Source organism: Ambystoma mexicanum, chromosome 2p, assembly GCF_040938575.1.
Source record: "Ambystoma mexicanum isolate Mex_15411 chromosome 2p, UKY_AmexF1_1, whole genome shotgun sequence".
Lineage (NCBI taxonomy): Eukaryota > Metazoa > Chordata > Amphibia > Caudata > Ambystomatidae > Ambystoma > Ambystoma mexicanum.
Genome location: NC_090923.1, coordinates 1,209,845,240 through 1,209,865,420, shown reverse-complemented (window position 1 = coordinate 1,209,865,420; position 20,181 = coordinate 1,209,845,240). Strand labels below are relative to the sequence as shown.

Here is a 20,181-nt window from a genome sequence, read left to right as displayed (position 1 = left end):
TGATATTAACTGAGGCGGTGGGCCAACTGTCGGTAACAGCTTGCTGCCCAAGTTAAGGGGCAGAGTAAAGCCAGGGTTTCTTAACGAGGGCGGCGTTTACCAACAGGGTCGGCCCGCCGCCTCAGTTAATATCACCATTAGCACCCCTGTAGTTTCCCTACACGGAGGCTAACCGTGTTTTTTTTTCTTTGTTTTTAAAAGGAAGAAGCTTACCTTTGTGGCGCCGCTCGGCACCGGCAGTGCTATCAGGGAAGTCCATTTTCCATGTTGATGACTGTGACATTATCCACACGGACAACAGACTTCCCGAAGAACAGCACTGCCAGGGACAAGCCGCACCACAAAGGTAAGTTTAATTTCTTTTCCTTTTTGAAACAAGGATACCATTAGCACCCGTGTAGGAAACTACATGGTTGCTAAATGGAAGGGGGGGGGGGTGTCACCAATGAAAATGCTAAGAACGCTGGCTTTCCTTAGTGAATGTAGCCCGCGTTCCTTGCATTCTCATTGGTTGACAGTGCTTCCCATGGTGCTAATGGATAGTATAAAAAAATGGTTAACATGACATAATATAGACTTTAATGAATGCTGTGGTAACTCTCACCTAAAAATGAATAGTTTCACTTAACACTTATATAATCCTACCTATCAAAATTAATGGGGACCAGAAGTTGTAAACAATCTCGTTTACACTGCAAAATAGTTGGATGTATAAATATTGATGGCAGTGTCATAAACAGCCTATAATACCAATGTGAGGCTTTATACATTTCTTATATGCAAAGTATTGTTGATATGGTCTGAGGCACTGGAACATATTCCTTGGGAATGAAGGACAAACAAGCCACTTTCAAAAAATAAGTCAGGTAGTTCGGCAGCACCGAAGAAAATGTGACATTTGCATTGAGGCATAGTAACTTCTATTAACAGTGATGGAAACTGCACATTTTGTTTATATTCTATGCCTAACTGATGAAGGCTTTTCAATGTAATCATGTGTTCTATGTTTAGAGCCTCCATCTTGCTTACTTGTTAACAGTGAATTGCACAAGACAGACCATTAGTGCAGAAGGTATTTTATCTTTTCTACCTAAGAGGATTGCTGCTATTAACATAGAAAAATAGAAAAACCTCTAACCGTCCCACTAGGACTATGAATGCAAATTGTCTAGCCGTACCTAGCTTTAAATTGACAAAAGCTGGTGGAAGTAGTTTCCTGGTCAAAGCAGCACAACTATGGAACCCCCACCCCCCTTCCTTGAGGGCTGATCAAACCTTTCTGAACTTGAGACATAACACCATTAAATGGCTTAGAGATAAAGACCAATAATTCATTGTCTGCCCTTCTGCCTCTATGATTCATGACATTACCCATTTGATCCAAGTGCACATAGATATTGTATTGCTCATTATAGATTGGATTCCAACCTTGAACATTTTGTAAGTATACACCTGTACAATATTTGTACCATATTTTGTACGTATCTACCCAGCACATTATATATATTGTATTACTCTTGTAAATCCCTGTACATATCCTCTGGAACCTGTGTAACTACAAGCTGAACATATTTATGTTTCTTCCTGCTCTTTTGCGCACTGATACCCTTGGGTTTGGCGCGCATTACAAAACAACAAACAAACAAACATATAAGGCAAACCTATGGGATAATTGTTTCCTGGGATCTACTACAGAACCTCAGTTAGGCTCATACTTGTTCACACTTTTTTGCGCTGGGCTAAGGACAGGTGGGCAAAACTAAGGGCAAGATTCTCTGCCAATTAATTTCACTTCCTATGGCAGGGTTGCAAGCAGTGCTCCAATAAACTTTACACCACCTTTTCTGAAGTTTGGAGTCAAATGAGTTTTCCAAGGAGTAAAAACGTAATTCACATTGCCAAGCTGGATGCTTTTTAGGCAAGTGTGAATACAGTTTAGGCCTCGAACAGATATCCTTTTGGAATCCAGCCTTTTCCACCTAGCAATTCCTGCTTCTGAGGATGCTTTCCCTTAAAGTTCCTTATCAGTTTAGGCAGTGATATTATTAGAGCTCCTCGTGTGCCAATTCTCGGTTGGTACGACTGATCTGAAAATATAGTTGTAACTTTGTTGCTGGAGGAAGGAGGTAGGTACCTATATGTCAATTGTTTCCTATTTTTTGCTAGATGTATTTTCACTCCCTATTCGTTTTATTGGGAGTAGTTGGCTGTTTCGAGGGAGTAAAGGTGGCTGTCTATGAGGCTGGTTATGAGGAAGATGCACCAGTGCTCTGTTCTCAGGGCAATGTGTTAAGAAGGATTTCTAGGATCTGGCCTGGTGGACAGATTTTGGGAGGCCCCCCTAGTTACAGTGAACAGGGAACTCTGAGAGGTTAGACAAAACCCAATCAAGGTAAACATGGAGAAGAGTCAAGGCTATTCTCAGGAGGGTGTGAGCGGGGTCAGTGGTCCACAATGCAGTGGAGTACACAATACTTCAATTTGGACATAATGTATAAAAATACTATATTTATTGTAGCTCTTTACACACACTAAAAAATGAAACTTGCAGGTGATACTATCGCACAAAACTAAATAACAAACATATATACATTCACCACAGGCTCTTAAAATTCTTTCAAACAACTTAATCAACACAGGAGGTGAGTAAATGAATGCAGTACAGATGGAAGCAGGTCACAAGGGAATTTCCCTAACTTCAGCCGCCCAGTCCCTAAGAAGAGTAGAGCCTCATGCCCAAAAGGCAGAGGAACTCGTTTTTGGAGGCAAGTTCTAATTTACTTGTGTTGGTGATTGTTCAATGAGGATATTCATCAAGGTTACTGAGGTAGGTAACTGTGTTCTTATCTTTCAGATGATACTACCCAGGTACAATGACCAAAAGGCAGTGGAATGGAATGTTATTATATAAAGGGACTGGTTGCCAATGTTACCCCCTGACTCCAGATGACTTGATGGGCCAAATGGGAGTCACTGGAGGTTGAATTTCCGGCTGTTGGTTCTGGTGAGAGGTTTCCAGGAGATGCGGGTGCAAGGATTCTTCCAGTCAGGTCGAGATGCAAGATGTAACCCCTAGCGATGAAGAAATACAAGATTCACCAGTGCAGGGCTCTTCAGGAAACTTCACAGGATAGGCGAGTTCCAGTGAAGGCCACCATACACGGATGACGGCAAATGTCCTTCCAGTCGCGGTTGACTAGGCTTCCCAGGACAGGATACCTTGATGCTGGGATGCTAAAATTCAGAGGGAAGGTGACTATTACCACAAGCTGGTGACCAGTAAAGTACCAGGTGCAAACGCTGAACAGTGACAGTTCTGGTGAGGTAGCCCACAAGAGAGCTGGTCAGTCCCCTGGTTAGTCCAGGGACATTTCCAAAGGCTCAGGATGGCTGCTAGTTCAACAGGGCTTCACCAGGCCAGATGCAAGAAGGGATGCCTGGCCTGCTCTGGAGTCTTCTTTGGATCTTCAGTGGGCTGATCGTCTATGTGGGATTCTTGGCTCCAATGCTGATCTGCAGAAATGGCTGCAGGAGTCCTCTTCTTATCCAAAATCCAGCCAGGAAGCAAGTCCAAGCCCACCAGTGGTAAGGATCTGCACCATTCAATCAACCAGTAGTTGTCCAATCAGGGACAACTATTGGTTTCACTCATGCCCCACACCTTGAATCACTGGCACCATGGATGGGGAATGATACCAGACAGTCCCATCCCTTTCCTTGGCCACACGCACACAAAGGCAGCATTAAGCGCGTGACCGTATAAGGGATTTCCTGGCAGGGCAGGAAGACGACCAAACTACAATATAGCCAGAGAACAAGCGAAAACCTCGTGGCATTGCCATTTTAGGGCGCTAGTCACCTTTATGAACCATCAGCAACCCCAGACACGTATTTCGGCCTTGTTGGGCCTTCTCAGTGCGGCTCACTGATGAGGCCCGACTAGGCCTACTGTGTACACGTAGAGTTTTGTGAAATAGGCTTTTTGTTGCATAGCTATGGAGTGTTTTATGTTTGTAGGAGGAACCTGTCCACACACTGCTTCAGTGTATGAATTATGTTTCACATATTACTTCACAGACGAAACATTTGATTGCAATTCCTTAATTAGGATCACATGGGCCTCTCAATGAACTGAGGGCTAGAACAAAAGGATGGATCAAGATGCCTGGGAGGGTCAGTTCAAGGAACGAGTAATAAAAGGCTAAGTTCTGTAACCTGCCAGTTTCGGGGTTTTCCAAAATGTCACCCAGAAGTAGCTGTTTGCGGATTTGGAGAGGGTGCACTTTTATGTTTTAGGGGCACTCAAGTGGTTAAAATTCTGTTGGCATTTGCTACAGAGTCACATGTCGGGGTAACATTTTTGTTTTGCGTTTTGTCTTGAGGATACCTAAAGAAGTGTTGAATCACATATGAAATAGAGAGGGAGCGATGAGAATCCTGGACACACACTCGACCTTCTTCCCATGTGCGCCAGATGCCAGGAGATGTGAAATAAGGACCGGGAAACTCATCTCTGCACCACTGTTATTATAACCTGTTTGACAGAATTATAATCTAAAACATTTGTTTTTTCCCTAGAAAATGGCCAGCATCAGATTCGAAAGACAGGAATTCGCAGCCCTCTGTAAAAAGGGGAAGGCACTCATGGGTGATCTGGCCCCGTTAGAGTCAAAGAGAAAATTAAAGTCTCCCTCCTTTTCATTCAGAGAAGCACCCGTGCCTATAGTGGGAGCAGGCTACATTAACACTTTACTACCAGCAACATAATGGTTGGAAAGACTTACAGGGGTCAATTCCCCAAAAGAGCCACCCTCCAGAATACCTGGAGAGGAAAGAACGCACATCACCACCTACGGCGTGATCCATTGTAAGTTGTATCTTTGACTATTGCAATATCAGATCACTGTTGAGGTTTTGCATAGCACCTTATTTATTTATTTAAATTTTACTATTGCAATATTATATCACTGTTGGGGTTTTGTATAGCAACTTATTCATTTATTTGAATAGTATTTATTTCATTTGATATAGCGCCCAGACCCGAGGTTATCAAGGCACTTGTACTTATATGTGACATTTCACTTTTATTATTAAATGTTATATCTGGCCGTTTGAAATCTCCCTGTCCTTGGTGCCGTTTAATCTCTGGAATTGCAGTGGGCGAATCTCCACATACCGGAAAAAAATCCTTAGTGACCACGGCAGGCTCCCAGAAACTGAGCAACACAGCCAGAGAGTAAATGACACAACTCAGTATTTGATTCTGAAGTAGCCTTTTTAATAATTGCCCCTCTACTTCCACAGTGCCCCTTCCATTCCGTGCCCGCCTATTCTATAATGGGCCTGAAATTCTGCATAGCAGGAGCAATCACGGAAATTAAGAGTGCCTGACCGGCGCTAAAGATTGCATTTTTGCAAAGTGCAGATGACGTTTGCATGTGAAAATTGAGATGTGAAGAAAGGTGTGTGCGTGGGGGCGCTCTGGGCAACACCTGGGCATGCAGCCATGGCATTGTATTCTCAGGTGGCCTGAATTGCAACCACAGCCCACCTCATCATAATGTCCAGGCTCCTGCAAGAAGACTGCGGCTCTCACCTGAAGCAGACACTTGATCCTCTCCACCGGAGCCAAAATGGCAGTTGAGAGTAGTCCAGCCAGCATGCCAGCCATGAACACCTGTGGTGGCCTGAATCATAGACACATAAAACAGAGAGGTTTTCTTTATTGGATAACAGTAACAAGCCCACACAGAACCTCCTCGACTCCACACATCACAGATTACATCATTACTCGAGGGCAGCGTCCAGGGCACAACGAGTCACCAGTGGAGCTACGAGGTGAATGACAAGCAGCCCCTCTCCTTGGGCATCACCTGCTGGGGGATGTAGGGAGCTTGGCCGAAGCCGACAACTCCCTATCATGGACAGCAGAAGGCTTTGTACCAAAGATACAAAAATGGCAACACAGAAACATGTTTGTGACTGCATGAATACAGTTCACAGACACCTTATAGGTCTGTTGCATAAACAGTCAGTATTGCAATGTGAAGATGCAAAGGAACAATATCTCCTATATTTTGTGCTAACTGATGTACAAATAAATCTCCCCAAAAATATGTTTGAATCCATTTGAAACAATGCGTAAGGCAATGCCCCACATGTTTCATTCTCCATTTCGGTGTGTGGCTTTCTTCAGAGGCAAAAAGGGGTTTAGGTGGAATGTCTCATTAAAAGATCCACACAAATCAATATGAGAGAACTGCTACTTGGAAATGTTATGCTTGCAATGTGGTGACAAATTGAACAGACAACTCCTATATTGTCCTGAAACAAAAACAAAATATAGATCTACATCATTATTTCGGAAACGTGTCCAGCCACTTGACAACAAGTATTCTATTGCAAGGCTTTAGTTCTAGAAAACCAAAGATAGGACTAACATACTTATGAGTATTAACCCACTTTTCCTGCAAGACATAAACGTTTTTCTAGGTTGTCTGTATTTAGGCATTCACGAACATGTTTTTGTGTTGTCATTTGTGTATCTTTTTCACTTGGACAATGCTCTTTCAGGTTTCATATGTTTAGGTGGTCTATCCATTTCTAATTTGAATTGATTCATGGTGAAATGTATCACAACGTGAGGATTGTTGAGAACCGCATTCCCTTTCTTAAAAAAGTTACATATTAGGTCCCTTTACATTGACACAATTAATGTTGCAAAGCCAGTGAGGGGGATGTACACAAAGCCCCATTACGTTGTTCTGGAGAAGGGTGCTTTAGGAAGAGTTGGAGAGAAGAGGGAGGTGTTTTGAAGTGGCAAGGGAGAATTAGCGCAGATCACGGAGGAGAAGAGTAGGACTGGAGGAGAGAGCGAGAAGGGGCAGAGAGAAAATTAAGAAAAGGTCGGAAAGATCTGGGGTGCACAGTGCAGAAGGAGGAGGGAGAGCGAATGGAGCAAATAAGACCAAAGGAGGCGGAAGGAGAAATGTTGGAGTGGAAGGGTGAGCGAATAGGAACTATAAGACCATAGGATATGAGAGAGGATTGCTAGAGTGAAAGGGAGACTGAGCAGGAACTTCAAGACCATAGGAGATGAGAGAGGATTGTTGGAGAGGAAGGGAGAGCGAGGAGGAACTGTAAGACCGGAGGAGATGAGAGAGGATTGTTGGAGAGGAAGGGAGAGCGAGGAGGAACTGTAAGACCAGAGGAGACGAGAGAGGATTGCTGGAGTGGAAGGGAGAGTGAGGAGGAACTGTAAGACCGTAGGAGACGAGAGGATTGTTGGAGTGGAAGGGAGAGCGAGGAGGCACTGTAAGACCCTAGGAGATGAGAGAGGATTGCTGGAGTGAAAGGGAGAGCGAGCAGGAACTTCAAGACCATAGGAGATGAGAGAGGATTGTTGGAGTGGAAGGGAGAGCGAGGAGGAACTGTAAGACCAGAGGAGACGAGAGAGGATTGTTGGAGTGAAAGGAAGAACGAGCAGGAACTGTAAGACCATAGGAGATAAGAGAGGATTGCTGGAGTGGGAGGGAGAGCGAGGAGGAACTTTAAGACCGTAGGAGATGAGAGAGTATTGTTGGAGAGGAAGGGAGAGCGAGGAGGAACTGTAAGACCAGAGGAGACGAGAGAGGATTGTTGGAGTGAAAGGGAGAATGAGGAGGAACTGTAAGACCAGAGGAGATAAGAGAGGATTGTTGGAGTGAAAGGGAGAGCGAGGAAGAACTGTAAGACCAGAGGAGACGAGAGAGGATTGTTGGAGTGAAAGGGAGAACGAGGAGGAACTGTAAGACCAGAGGAGACGAGAGAGGATTGTTGGAGTGAAAGGGAGAACAAGGAGGAACTGTAAGACCATAGGACATGAGAGAGGATTGCTGGAGTGGAAGGGAGAGGGAGGAGGAACTGCAAGACCCTAGGAGATGAGAGAGGATTGTTGGAGAGGAAGGGAGAGCGAGGAAGAACTGTAAGACCATAGGAGATGAGAGAGGATTGTTGGAGTGGAAGTAGGGGAGAGAGCGAGGAGAAGGATAGTTAGATTGGAGGTGCTTGGAAAAGACCTGCCATCGCAGGAGAAGGAGGAGGAGGTGAGGCAAACAGAGAGAATAAGTCCAGAGGAGGTTAGAGAAGAGGTTTTAGAGAGTAAGGGAAATAAGTGTAGTGAAGGGTACAGAGGAGAGCAGTCATACATAGAGATGGATGGATGCCATAAGAAAGGAAAAAGATTCAAGCAAGCGCTGGAAGCTTAGAGGGAAGGTAAGAGGGCCTGATAGTTGTGGGGAGTCCAGGAGGAAGTACAATATTGGTGGAGAGAGGACACAGCCAAAGTGGTTACGAGAATGAAAAAGCGCCCAAATCCAAGGGGTACCTGCCTGGCAGGGCGCCTACCACTCCATTGCGGCCAGAGAGTGTCCCTGAGTCTGCAAATGTCACCTAAGGGGCTGAGTCTTGCCATATCCAGGCTCAGAGTGGTCTGGTGGTACCTTGCACAGGCTTGAAACCTTGACCTACAACGTAAGAGCCGCCCAGCCTGATTGGAAGAGGCTGCTTACACAGGAGAACAACCATCTTGACAAGAGCAATAAAAGGGCAGTCAAGCCAGGAAAGAATTTCCATGGACATTTAAAGCCCTCAAAGACTGGGAGTCATATTACTTGGGGAATAGTGGTAAAGCAAGGTGTAAAAGCAAAGCAGAAAGTGCTTCTGTCTTGCTTTACTGTAAAGGTGGAGAAGGGTACAGAATGGAATTGGCACCCTGATGGAGGGAGCCAGCCAATCAGGCAGCTAGGAACACAGGTTGAAACCAGCGATCTCAGCCCATATTACAAGTCGCCTGATGGCCAGTACCCCTGGCTGCCATCTTCCCCCCAACCCTCGGTCCCCTTTTTAAATTATCCCTCCCCCCACACATACCTCATTGTGGCAGCGTCGGCACTCACGGCTGCCGGTGCGGCTGCTTCATTCTTTTCTTCTGCATGAGGCTGCCAAGGAAAGGCAAGAGGGGCTTTGTGCTGGAGCTCCCCAATCTCTTTCCATGGCGGCCATCTTGGAATAGTCTTTTTGTTCTGTGAAAGGGGCACCATGAGGCGACCCATTTACAGACCGAAAATACTTTCAATTAGCCCCGTGCAAGTCCTTGGGATGGGTGCCAATGGCGTTAAGCACCCGTTCCAAGGGCTGGTACGCGTGGTAACGGCCCGGGGCCCTCGTTAAAAGCCCTCACTTTGCTCGGGCCTTTAACGTGGGCTGCTGAGCCTTTACCAATCATTCTAGCCCTTGGACCGGGTGCTTTATACCACATTAACAATTAACATGTTGATTGTGCTTTCCTCCTCCCTCTTCAAAGTACAAAACAATTTTTGCCTGCATGAGATTTTCATGCAGGTGTAACATTAACGGATTCCTATGGAATCCGCATCCATTTAGCACCTGGTAAAAGCAGGCAGATTCCTTAGGAATCCTTTGAAATGCCATCTGCAGAGTGTTCATTGCAGATGGAATTTACACATTTTACAAAACGGACAGAAAATTGATCGTGTAAAAGGGATTTTTCCCCCCATTTTCACTATTTCATTTCGCACTTTATTTTGAAAACATGTACAATTGCATGCATTCAGTGGACCCAACAGCATGTAAGTGCTAACATTTGCCCACCCCTGTAAGCACCTAGCATTTTTAATACAATGCCCGCCTGTGAGCGACCTTTACTTCACCACCGGGAGGCGGAGGCAAAGGGAAGAGAGGGAGGGACTGACAGAGCACAGTCCTTCTGGCATTGCTCGTTCGTGTTTTCTTTTAACATTCCACAACCTCAGAAAGTCAAACAGACTTTAAAAAGTATTAAAACATGACACAAGGGTTTAATGCCCATACCAGGTCTCAAAACAGAAACAATGCTGTGATTTAGAGAAAAATAAAACGTGAAGCGGATGTAAAAAGCAGAAATATCAATAACTTCCTCTGTAGCGCCATGTGTAGACTTTGCTGCTCAGCAGTGTGTGGGTAAGGACTGTATCCTTCTGCAGTGGCTTGTTTACATCCTCCGTCCACCATCTTGGCCATCTGACTGTACCTCTGAAGCAGAGTTTCCTATTCTGCACAGTGATGAGGAAGTGAAATATGATTGGCTTGGACTCACGTGAGTTGATCATCATAGTCTGGACCCTTGAGCTGCAGTTTTTTGCCCAAGCCAAAGCCAAAGAATGTGACGGCCATGATGGGGGTGACTCCGGTCAACGGCGCTCCAAGTCCTTTGTAGAGGCCTCGAAGCCCCTGTTGGAAGAAGGAAGAGAAGATGATCGAAAGAGTACAAGAAAAAAAAGGAAAGTCTGTAGACTGACATTTGTTAGAGGTACCAGAGGTCAACAATGACACTGGAAGATCATGGTTTCAAACCCAGACTTTCAATTTTTAGGAACCAATGCTATTTGGTACTTGCACTCATGTGACAACATTGGATTAAATGAGGAGTACAGATACCAGAACATATTGGTTTATTAATGAAAGCCAAGGACTGGACTGTGACTCTCCTATTCATTCCCAAAAAGCGGAAAAGCTGGCCCCTGCTGTTTTGCAGGTACTGCTTAGCCTAGTCTTTCTATATCTGCCCACCTTGAACCCAGTAAAGTTCCTATTGCCCCTAGTGGGATACCCTCTGAGAATGGAGGTGGCCCAGGCTGGTCCTGCAAATTCAAATCAGATTGTAAGCAAAAACAGGAGGAGGGAGAGCCTTCAACCTGACTAGGCCCATCCCAAACATGTCACTTCATATATTGGGATGAACTAGATTTTGAATCATCCTGTGTGGAAGGGAAGACACTGATATATATGTATCCCCGGCCCTGAATCGCAGGCTGCAACTGGGACACACCCTAATATCTCTTGAAGTCAGGAGCGGTCAATCTGCCCTTTTCTAAGGCTGTTTCATAATAGCAAGAGCGACCCCCGGGACCCCGGCGCACCATATCAACTGTCTAAGAAAGCCATCAAGAGGGTTTTCATCTCCTTTACCCTTAAGTGGTGCTATGCCTGCAGGAGTTCTTACCACCTGGGAGACTGCAGAAGGAAAGCAGTCGCTGGAAGAAATTATCAGCCTCTTGCTTCCCAGGCGAAAGAGTCAGGTCAGGGGGAACTACATGGAAAGGGGGATATGTCATTCTCAGATGCACCTGGGAAGGACAGCCCAGCACTTTGAAGCCAGCTGTAATACTTAAAATCGTATTTCCGGGCCTAGTTACTGAGCCAGTTTCAAATAGTCCAATATTTAAGAACTACGTATTACAGAAGCCGGCCCTCAACCAGAGAAGGCACTCACTGAAAAGGCCTGTTTCCGCGCCATTTCAGCAGTCTACCTGAAGTCCGGGAGTGGGCAGGAGCCCCTCGCCAGCACATCGTATCCGGATCAGTTCCAGCTGCACTGTCGTGCACACCGACCAACACGAGGAAGGAGGAGTACCCTGCTTGCACACCAAAGCGGACGCCCCAGCACTGATCCTCAACAGCAGCAACTCTCCCCAGGCAGAAACACGAGCCCCATTGCTCTCCACATGCAGGCGAAGTACTGCATCAGCTGGGAAGCCTTTGTTCCCCTGTGTGCCCGATCCAAGATGGCCACCAGCTATCAGCAGTCTAAATGGCACGAAAAAGAGGCTGTGTGCCGGTTGCCCAGCAACACTTTTGTTTTCCACCCGGAAACGCCCACTGGCAGGCTGAAGCCGGCCCTCAACCCGAGAAGGCCCTCACTGAAAAGGCCTGTTTCCACGCCTGTTTAGCGCATGGAAGAGCGGTGCGGCCACCCCCCCTGTCCAACCGAACTAGGTCCAGTAGAACGAGGCTTCTACTTACAATACAGCCCACATCCCATTACACCGGAACGCCTCGCGTCACCACTCAGCAGCAAGCAGTACGAACTATGTACCCTGCAACTCCATGCGCACCATGAGAGCTTACTGTAAGTACAATGCCCCTGCCCATGTAAGTCAATTACAATTGTACTAAGTATTTACTCTGGTTTGATAACGACTCCCCCTCCTGCTGCATATATACATTCCATTTACTTCTGGGACTGTCAAATTTAGGTGCCCTCCGTTGTGCACGGTAGCATTCTGGTCATTACTGCATGTATGCATTCTAGTTGTTACTGTATTTGTGCACCTCTAGCCTCCACTGGGACTCTCAAATTTAGGTGCCATTCGCTGTGCATGCATGCACTCTAGCCACTATTGTAAGTATACATCTCTAGTCACCACTGGGAATGTCAAACTCTTGTGCCTTCTGCTGTGCATGTATGTATTTTAGTCACCACTGCATGCTTGCATTTTAATTACCACCGGGATTGCCATACTTTAAATGCCCCTTGTTATTATATCCCAACATGCGCATCTCCAAGACTTACCTTAGATACACACTCTGTTCCTTACTTTGGACTATTCTAACCGTTACCACTACAATGGCTCACACCAACTCTACACCTTGTAACTTACAGGAGAGAAACATGCGACTTAGAGCTAGGTTGCCACGACTTTATGACCTAAAGAATAAAAGAACTAGACCATCGGGCCTCACACCCACTCTGACTGCCTCTGACCCCAATTCAATCGCCATAACTGCTGAAAGATGTCCCAAAACACAGACCGACCCTCATCTTAACCTGAAGAGATCCAAGCACCCCAAACCTAGACATATCCAAGAAAATATCACAACTCCCACCTTATCAGGAGCCCTTACCAATGCAAGGTCCTTACATACTCGCTATGGATAAAACTAGATTTCCTGGCTGTCTCTGAGACCTGGCTCCATGATGCCGCAGGTCCCGCACTTATGATTGCTATACCAGACAACTACAATATTCTCAGAGTCGATCGGCCCAACTCCAGAGGACGTGGCCTGGCTATCATTGCTAAAACCACGCTAGCTGCAAGACTCACCCCACCTCCAGTAATGACTTCTTGCGAACTACTCTCAGCTAAAGTACCTATTTCTTGCAATAGTACACTAACCATTCTTCTTGTGTATAGACCCCCAGGCCCTCTAGGTAACTTTGGGGCGACCTCTCCAGCCTCCTCACTAACAACATCAAAGACTCCACCCAGCTCCTACTACTAGGTGATTTCAACCTGGGATTTAACGATGTTGAGGGCAAACAGGCTCAGTCTATCCAATCAATTCTAGTCGATCATGGCCTCTCCCAAAAAGTCTTAGCTCGTACACATATAAAAGGATGCACATTAGACTGGATAGCCAACCATAATTGCATCACTACTATCTCCAACATCACACCTCAAACCTGCACCGATCACCACCTCATCTGTTTCTCATCCATATAGAACCGCCTAAATTAGCTACTCGTGAAATTGTACCACCCCTGCCAACTAGAAGCAAAAAATAACTACTCCCACTCCTCCTACCAGCTCTTACTACTAGCGCCATCAACTCTGACCCAAATACGCTAGTTGAGACATTCAACAACACCATGTCCAAAGCCTTGGATAGGATTGCCCCTATCAAACTACGTAAAAGTAAACAAGAATCGCACCTCAACTCATGCGTTACCCCCCATCTTACAGAACTACGAATCCAAAAACGTAAACTCCAAGCTATCTGGAGGCATACACCTTCAGCTGAGAATAAAACTCTACTTGCCAATTTTGCAAATAAATACAAGAAAGAAATAATCCAAACCAAAAAAGACACATTCAATGAGAGAATTAGTAAAGCTAACTCGAACTCCAAAGAACTTTTCTCCATCCTCCGGGAAATGGAAAACCCGATTGCTCCCACAGACAACGTCCCTAAGGACAAACAATGGTGTACGAACATCCAAAATGCCTTAGCAAATAATATAATAACCCTACAAACCAAAATCGCTAAGAAGAAAGCTTCCTTGAGTTCCACAGGAACACATACCACCACTCTGACAGATACACCTAGATCAGATACACTAAACAACTGCAAACCATTCGGGTTTACCAACATATTCATTCTGGAAACTGAAAAGGTCATATCTTCTCTGAAACCATCAAATTGCCAAGGCGACAGTTGTCCGGCACAAGTTATCAAGGATGCAGCTAGAGATTTAGCACCTTTCATCGCTAAGCTAATTAACGCCTCCTTTAGAACTAGTACTGTACCCACCAACCTCAAAGAATCCTGGGTACTGCCTCTCCTAAAAAAACAGACCCTTGACCCAGCTATCCCCACTAATTATAGGCCTATTACCACGGTCCCATTCCTCCTGAAAATTATTGACAGAGTAGCCTACCTCCAGATCCAAAACTACCTGGAGAAAAACCAACTACTAGGTTCACGCCAATCTGGGTTCAGACCATGGCACGGTACTGAAACGGCCCTAATTGACCTCAAGACACAAATCGACGAGTTGAAGGATAAAGTCGATACAGCTATGCTCCTCCTCCTTGACTTATCGGTGGCCTTCGACCTGGTGGATCATGCAGTGTTATGCAAGCATCTAGCATCTGCCACCTATTTCTAAAGCGAAGCTATAGCCTGGGTACAATCCTTCCTATCCAACCGTACGATGAGAGTGTTCTCCTCTGTAGCTTCAGCGGACCCAATACAAATCACCTGTGGTGTCCCACAAGGTTCATGTGTCTCCCCTACAATGTACAATATCTTCACTAAGCCACTCTTCGACAAACTTGACAGATTGGGGGTAACCTATACTAACTACGCGGATGACACGCAGATCCTCATACCACTATCTGGCAACTTTGTCGAAGACACTGCGCTAGTAAACAAGATTTACCTCATCATTCAGGCATGGATGGCCTCTCATGGCCTCTGCCTGAATGACGACAAAACAGAGATACTGATCCTGGGTTCCGACTCTAACCTTAAAAAACTTAGCCCTAGCTATACTGCCTTTAATATTGATGGCAACATAATCAAGGTGGTAACTGAGGTAAAAACATTAGGCTTCTACCTTGACTCCACTTTATCTCTTAAGAACCAAGTTAACTCCTTGGCTTCATCTACAGCCTACACCTGCAAATTAATCAGGGCCTGTAGACCCTATCTCTCCAAAACCAACTGTATCACTCTAGCCAAAGCCGTAGTAATATCTAAATTGGACTACTGTAATGCCCTATATAGGCAATAAAACTGTCATAAACAAAATGCAAATATTGCAGAATAATGCTCTTAGAGCAGCCTTGGACATACCCCGCAGAGTGCATATATCTAATATCAGGAAAGACCATCACTGGTTAAAAATTAGTGACAGAATCCGCCTCAAGACGCTATCTCTCACCAAGGACTGAACAACACTGCGCCCCCATATATCTCGGCCAGACTGACTAGAAAATCCTCCAGTCACCAACTAGAGCGTCTAACCATCTCGCACTAGAAATCCCCAGATTAAGACTAACAAAAGCAGGTGGAACAAGCTTCCCTGTTAGAGCTGCCCGTGCCTGGAATGCTCTCCCTACTGCATTGAGAGCTGATCAACCCTATTCCAGATTCAGATGTAACGTTAAAAGCTGGCTCTGGACAAAGGACGCCCACTAAACTGTCCCCTGCATTAGGCCCTGTATTATGGCATGGATCCACTATGATACTCATGAAACCTGTACTGTAGACATTCATACCACTTCCTGTGTGTTGTGAAGTACCCATTTCCCTTATATCTGTACTGTAAATACTGTAATAACTTGTAATGTATCCACTGTATGTACCATTGTATGCAACCAAGCTTACGTATTCTTGTTACCGCTGCGCCCGGCTACCCCAGGGTTGGGAGAGCATTATCAAATAATAAACTAAACTAAACAGAATTACCCTCTTTATCTAAAGTCAAAACACGGAATAGATCTGGGAGAATTTACTATGGATTCCAGAGGAGGGCACTATGGGAAATCCTACACAGATATCCAAAGCCAGGAGAGAGCCTGAAAAACATATCACAAGACCCAATCATCAAGGACATTCTGAAAGCTCAGACAGCGAAGGACTGCATCTCTCCCAATCACTCTCTCTCACAGAGGGAAAACTCATAGTGGATCCACAAAGTCCAACTATGGTTTCCAGCGAAGGAAGACTAATGAAAATCCTAGTTATCACACAGAAGCCCATTCTGTACCCTCTCACATGTTTGACCCATATGGGCAAAGAGAAGGACAGGCCCTCATGGTACAAAGACCAGTTTCAGAAAGGAGTCTATTTTTCCCAAGCTGAAAGAAAAACTAAGGAAATAAAAACTCCAGTTTCTCTCACAGATGCAGCCATGGGCAGAGAGTCTCCTGTCCTGAAGCCAGCCCTTCCAGCACCCCCAGTGACATATGTAGGTAAAACACTAACACTAGACCAGTGGGGGCACTGCATATGGCCCGCAGGCCCGGTGTGGCTCTTCTGGACATTATTTATGGCCCTCCAAGCCACATGAGTTTTATGATGAAGTGTTGCCTGGCCTAAAGAGAGTGTGAGTGTGAGTCTCTCTCTCTCTCTCTCTCTCTCTCTCTCTCTCTCTCTCTCTCGTCAGGTGTGTGAAGTCCCTGCGGTCCAGTTTTTGTCTTTGCACTCCGATATCTGCAGTTTAACTTCTATTTGAAAACTTAAATCCTGACCCATAATAGCAGTAAGTCAAAGTGGCAATGCCTTTACAAGGCAATGTATGACACATTTTAAGTTTGAATTATAGGGCAATGGAAAAGTGCACCTCAAAACCTATGTTTCATTTTTTGTACTCATATTTGCACACCGACACCCCTTACACCCGCTCATCCGCATGGGAAGTCTAGCCCACTTTCTGAGACTTTTCTGGTACATGCTGCCCTCCAGCCAAACCAGTTGTGCACCCCGGCACTAGACCAAATGTATGGGAAGACGTTTTCTGGACTACCCACTACCCAAAAAGAGTTCATAGCACACAAACTGAACAGCTGACTACAAAGCATTCCCAAAATGGAAAGAAGGGAGGAGTCCTCCAGCAACAGGCAGGGAGAGGTCAGTAGCTGTAGCCCATGCATGGAAGAACATTCCAGAAATATTTTCTAGATGGCGGCTGGCCATTTTGAGGACTTGCTACCAAAAGTCATAACTGCAAGGCGTGCCAATGACTGATCATGTGCAGATAGGTAAATTGGCCCCTCTAGCCTATCAAGAAGGAGCCATCCACCCAAGCCCTACATAAGGGTCAGCTCCCATTACAGGAGCTTAAGGAAGTTCGAAAGTGCAGAGCTGGGGAGTTGCAGTTTGGGAGGTTGGAGTTGGAAAGCAAAAGACAGAGGTTGCCAGGAGGAGAGATTAGGTTGAGAGGAATTGTGGGAAAAAGAACAAAGTAAAAGGGGTGGGAAAGAGCCTTGAGGAAGCAGAAGGAGGAGCAAGAGAGGGCAGGCAAAAAGAGCGATGAGGAGGCAGGGGGATGGGTGCCTTAGGGAAAGAACCTCAAAGAGGAAAGAGGTAATGGTGGAAAGATTCAAGGAGGAAGTGTCATGAGGAGACAAAGGGCAATGGGTATTGCTAGGGAAATGTGCACAGTGAGAAAATACATATCCATCAACATATACTCAGGAACCAATATGCATGCTTGGTAACACCCAGGATGTGCAAGTAGAATGTGATGCAAATATTTGAAATGGGATGTGGGGTAAGCACTTAGAAGCTCCTCATGATTTTAAAGAAAGTAAGCAAACTCCTCACCCACAATGGTTGTTACAGGTACTGCCAGTGCTAAGCCCACATATAGGACAAGCAATGACAGTGTCTGTGAACTAACACCCTTGATGGTATTATATAAGGTAACCCAAAGACAATATTCGTAAGGAAAAGAAACACCACCCAGCCTTGTTCTGCTTGGATGGAGATGAAGCAGTGTGCAAGGAATTCTGTGAAGCATAGTCTTTTGAATAAATAAGCATACTGGCTGCCAAAAACCTAGTACGGATCCAGAAGGGAAGTGAAATGAAAAATATGCTTTTATAGCTCTCAAATCACCACAGCTATGTGTCATAATGTTCAGAAGGAAAGTCCAAAAGGGATTGCACCCAAAACATATCCCCAAGTGGTAGAAACAAGAACGAAGGAAGCAAATTGTGACAGTAAAGAAGAGAGTGTGGAAGGAACAGCAGAGTGAAATGTTTTAAGGAGGAGGTTGGAGGGAATTATAAAGAAGGGGTTTGCGTTAACTATAAGTAGGAGGTCAGAATACATTGCAAGGCTGAGGTTGAAGCAAGTCTTGAGGAGGAGGTGACACCTGGAAAAAAGAAGTGGATCCAGGAGGTGATCGACAGGCATGTCAAACCCTACACTTACACATGGTGAGCCAGGGTTGGGTAGAGGTACGAGAATGTGCAGAAGCATCGAGCAGGGGGAGAAAGTCACAAACAAGGGAAGAGATGAGAAGAAGAAAGAAGAAAGATTCCCATATGCATGGCACTGTTCTGAGTCGCTTTGGGAAAAAGAGTCAGGGCTCTGAGACGCAGGACAGGGGGGTGGCCAGTCAGAAAAAGGCGACAAAGCTCCAGGGGAAAGCCCCTAATTTCCTGGTTGAGGTTTTTTAGTACATATCTAACAAAAAGGGAAAGTAGGAACTGAGGCAATAACCAAGTATATACACAATGAGATTGGGCCTACTAGAAATGAAGTCAACAAAATATATGGATATTTGTTATTTTGGCACTAACATGAAATCTCATCTGCACTTAAATCTTTTTCCTTAATACACTGCCCATTTAGACTAGAGCAATTCTTTGTGGATTCTGTGCAATTAAGACACAGAAAAGTTACTTGAATTCATGTTATTATTACATAGACGCAAATTTATAGACAGCTATTTCAGAAAAAATAGGGAATTGCATAATGAAGAGAAAACAATAAATTATGACAGAGGGAAAAGATCCACAGTGCGTTGTATGTCAACAGAAGGAAAGCTGCAGGTTAGCTGCATGATCTAAACAATAACTTTGAAAAACATAAACATGTGTGACAATAATATACCTTGCAGTACAAATTAACTTGATATAATAATAATAGTGATGAAACATGTATAAAATACAAGCTAGAAGGGAAAAATGGGCACTACTGTTTGCAAATAGTTAATCAATTAAATTCATATTTAATGAGATGCAGACTTTAAAGGTTCAGCTCTGATTATGTCCAGGATATGAGTTGGCATATATTTTTCGGTGTAGTGATAATGTGCATGCCTTCATCAGGAGAGCAGCATAGCATTCCTGCATGGAACATAGAAAGGTGCCCAAAACCTTGTCAGCTGAGACCAGTCAACCAGGCAGGTATATCAGTAATTTGAAGAATCGAAGTAGCAGTTTGGACTTCTAATTGGATAGATGTTTGTAGATTAATAGTTCTTTAAATCAATTGCATTTACCTTATTAAGATAAGGCTCAGTATTGGCCAATATATCTCCTATTGTAGAAATGTGAGGAGGGATCAGTAGGAACATTTGAAAGAAACTTCATCCCAATGCTGTTCTATTTTTTTGCTAAAAGGCCATATGAAGTAGTATATTTTTTTTTTTAAAACTTTTCTTTATTGGCAAGAAGCAGTGACTGGCGCATTACACATTACAACAACAGCTCATGTTACATATTTGAAGCGTGGATAACAATGCAAAGTCTCTACAGCAGACCGCGTACATTCATAGGAGCAGATTAAATGCGACAAGGCCATTCACAGTTCACAGTTCAGCCCGCCCAGTCGGCTGCTCAGGTGATGGAGGGGAAGACAGAAGCTCTAGGTCTGCCCTGCTGTTCAGATAGCTGCAAAACTCTGTCCATACGTTTTTAGGATGAGCCTTCACAGGCAGCGTGTTAATATAGTCCTCTTCACACATTTGCGTCCAGGTAAGAGCCTTTAACCACATCTCTAGTGAAGGGTGGGACCGCCGCTTCCAGCACTGCAGAATGCATTTCTTAGCCACTATTGCCCCCACATTCAAGAATTTAGCGACACGCCTTGCCTCAGTCCCCTCCCACAGCCCGAACAATAGAGCCAGGGGGTCAGGGTCGATCCGGAACCCCACCATCTCTGAGAGGGCCCCAAGCACAGCCTCCCAGAATGGGGCCAGTGCCCACAGGACCAGAACATGTGGGCGTGGTCTGCATCACTGGATCTGCATCTCCGGCAAGGGTGGGGGTGATCACGTGAAAACTTCCCAACAGCGTGAGGAGTATAGTACAGGCGATTAAGTAACTTGTATTGCACACATCT

The 20,181-nt window shown here is 45.1% G+C and overlaps 1 protein-coding gene across 2 annotated transcripts in view; it reads right to left on the bottom strand.

Annotated features, from left to right (window-relative positions):
- Positions 1-20,181, bottom strand: part of LOC138567348 (mitochondrial carnitine/acylcarnitine carrier protein-like) — a 165,847-nt gene that overhangs the window by 41,361 nt on the left and 104,305 nt on the right. For both annotated transcript variants that reach the window (XM_069645464.1, XM_069645465.1), the window contains 2 exons: positions 10,136-10,269; positions 5,597-5,687 (listed from right to left, as the gene is read on the bottom strand). In XM_069645464.1, the coding sequence (XP_069501565.1) occupies positions 5,597-5,687; positions 10,136-10,269 (225 nt within the window). The remainder of the gene's footprint in view (positions 1-5,596; positions 5,688-10,135; positions 10,270-20,181) is intronic.